At 34.5% G+C, this 2,500-nt stretch overlaps 1 protein-coding gene across 1 annotated transcript in view; it reads right to left on the bottom strand.

Moving 5' to 3' along the window:
• Nucleotides 1–1,040: 1,040 nt before the first annotated feature.
• Nucleotides 1,041–2,500, bottom strand: part of LOC135105651 (uncharacterized) — a 3,730-nt gene continuing 2,270 nt past the window's right edge. The window contains exon 3 of the mRNA XM_064014025.1: nucleotides 1,041–2,391. Coding sequence (XP_063870095.1) covers nucleotides 2,314–2,391 — 78 coding nt within the window. The 3' untranslated portion in view covers nucleotides 1,041–2,313. The remainder of the gene's footprint in view (nucleotides 2,392–2,500) is intronic.

Raw genomic sequence — 2,500 nt, 5'->3', positions numbered from 1 at the left:
TCAGGTTTTGTATGGAGACTGCCAACAGACCAGAGGACCTAGCACTGAGAAAAAAGTGCTAAACACAATGGAAGTGAAAGCAAAATGTTTGTTACCTGTTGACTTGATTAGAGAAAGATCCTGGAAAGCGAAGAGAGATGCGACACTCCGCTATCTTGTGATCAACGGTGATAACAGTCGAGTTACTGAGATAATACCATATCGGGGTCAGGCAGCTTTATGAAACCCAGCTTTTTTCTGGTGCACTAAATAATAGAGAGACAGTGTGGGGCCGATTTTTCAGGTCTCAGTAGTCTTTGTTTTGTTTCTGAGTACAACACAACCTGGAGCCCGTATATATATATATATATATATATATATATATATATATATATATATATATATATATATATATATATATATATATATATATATATATATATATATATATATATATATATATATATATATATATATATATATATATATATATATATATATATATATATATATATATATATATATATATATATATATAGAAATTTGCTTTCTGAAAAAATAGTAGATAGTAATATCGATGATACTTAACGGGAAGCCGTTATTGTGGAAAAATGTCCTTAAGAAGTTGACCTCATGATCAAAAGCAAACCAGTTAGAAATTAAAGATAAACCGTCGATGCTACGGTTTATCTTCTAACTGGTTTACTTTTGATCATGAGGTCATATATATATATATATATATATATATATATATATATATATATATATATATATATATATATATATATATATATATATATATATATATATATATATATATATATTGCAGCTGTCCATTATAACCTAAGTTGTGCCTCTGAACTACAGGTAAGTCTTATTTTTTTCTTTTCCTGGCTTCATTTCATGTAGTTTGGCTGCACATTCATCTTGAACCGTGAAGATGTTATCTTCCCTTTACAAAGTTAGTTCAACATGATGGAAACTAACTTTTACACTGACTTGAAGAGCAGCGTAAGGCTAATAATGGACATCACCAATGGAAGGGAAATAGAAAGACTATGGTTAAATATATTTTTATAGACTTTCAAATACCAAGTGATAATATAAATGCAGTTGTGATATATTGTTTAGTAATGGAAACAGATATAAGGTAATAGATTGCTCATACACTACAAGAGAATAAGGGAAGCTGCAAAAAGGCACCTGGTACTCCCTGCATGAAACATGACTACCTATTCACTCTCACCCATAACTTTGTCTAATCTTCGTTTAGAAGTCTCTTCATTCGGCACTAACTTCACTCCTGTCTTGTAAAGAAGTAGTAGTTATTCAACTTTACATTTAGCTACATAATAATACCCTTTGGAATTTAATGGTGTTTGAGCAGGAAACTACCACCGTGAAAACTGGTGGCCGGTAATTATTTATAGTTGGACTGGGGTTTATTCTGGAATGCTTTGGATTGTCATTATGACTATTTCCAAAGCCCACAGATTATGGTTTTTAAAAATTCATAGTACAGATGATGTTTCGGGTTATCATGAATGTTTTTTTTTTCTCATTGATGATGCAGAATCCACGTTGAACTAGAATAATGAACACACCACTGAAAACCTCAATAAACTGAACTCCAGCCAGCGAAAAAAAATAAAATAAAAAATAAAAAATAATAAAAAATAAAGAAACGGCAAAACATTCGAGAATACGTTCCCAGGTGTTCTGTTCCCTTGACACGACTTTATATGTACAGAACGGTCAGTCTGTAATGTATGCACAGTTGGTAATAATTCTGTCCCTCCCAGCCTCGCACTGTCCTCCGGAGTTTTGTGCAGACTAGTACGTGTCAGAGCTGCTCCTTACCACCCTAACATAAAGGAAAAGTTGGGGCCTTATCTCCGTTTCCTGGCCAGTGTAGGTTCCCACAGGTACCCATTTATCGACCAATCCGAAAGGATGCACAGGTGGATGAGATAAGCACCGACTGACCCCACCCAGATTTAAACAACCCGCGTATTCATTGCCAGGCGCGCTAGCTATTGCACATAGGAGGAACTAGCCTAGTGTAGACATACTTTTGAGCTCATTTGTGATATAAAGACTTTATAAGTTATTTCTACAGTGAAGTATGCAGTGCTTTGTACTACATGACCGAGTTTGTTAAGTAGATGTTTTCAGTGACCATGGCACTTGATTCTAATTTTCTGCCAACTCTATTTGCCACTTTTTACTTTAATGGTAGTCCTTTCTCTCTCTCTCTCTCTCTCTCTCTCTCTCTCTCTCTCTCTCTCTCTCTCTCTCTCTCTCTCTCTCTCTCTCTCTCTCTCAATTCATTTTCTAGATGGGCGTCTTGAGTTCCTCACACTGCAATGGTGTCAGACCGAAGATTTCTTCAAGCTCATCATGCGACAGTTCCTGAAAGCAAACAAGCACTCTGAAATCTCTTGCCCATACAATAATAATATTAAATGTAGTACAATTAAATGGTAAAAATGCAGAACGACTGATACCATCTTTTTTACAT

The sequence above is a fragment of the Scylla paramamosain genome, chromosome 12, assembly GCF_035594125.1.
Source record: "Scylla paramamosain isolate STU-SP2022 chromosome 12, ASM3559412v1, whole genome shotgun sequence".
NCBI classification, from domain to species: Eukaryota; Metazoa; Arthropoda; class Malacostraca; order Decapoda; family Portunidae; genus Scylla; species Scylla paramamosain.
This window is presented reverse-complemented; position numbering and strand designations above follow the sequence as displayed.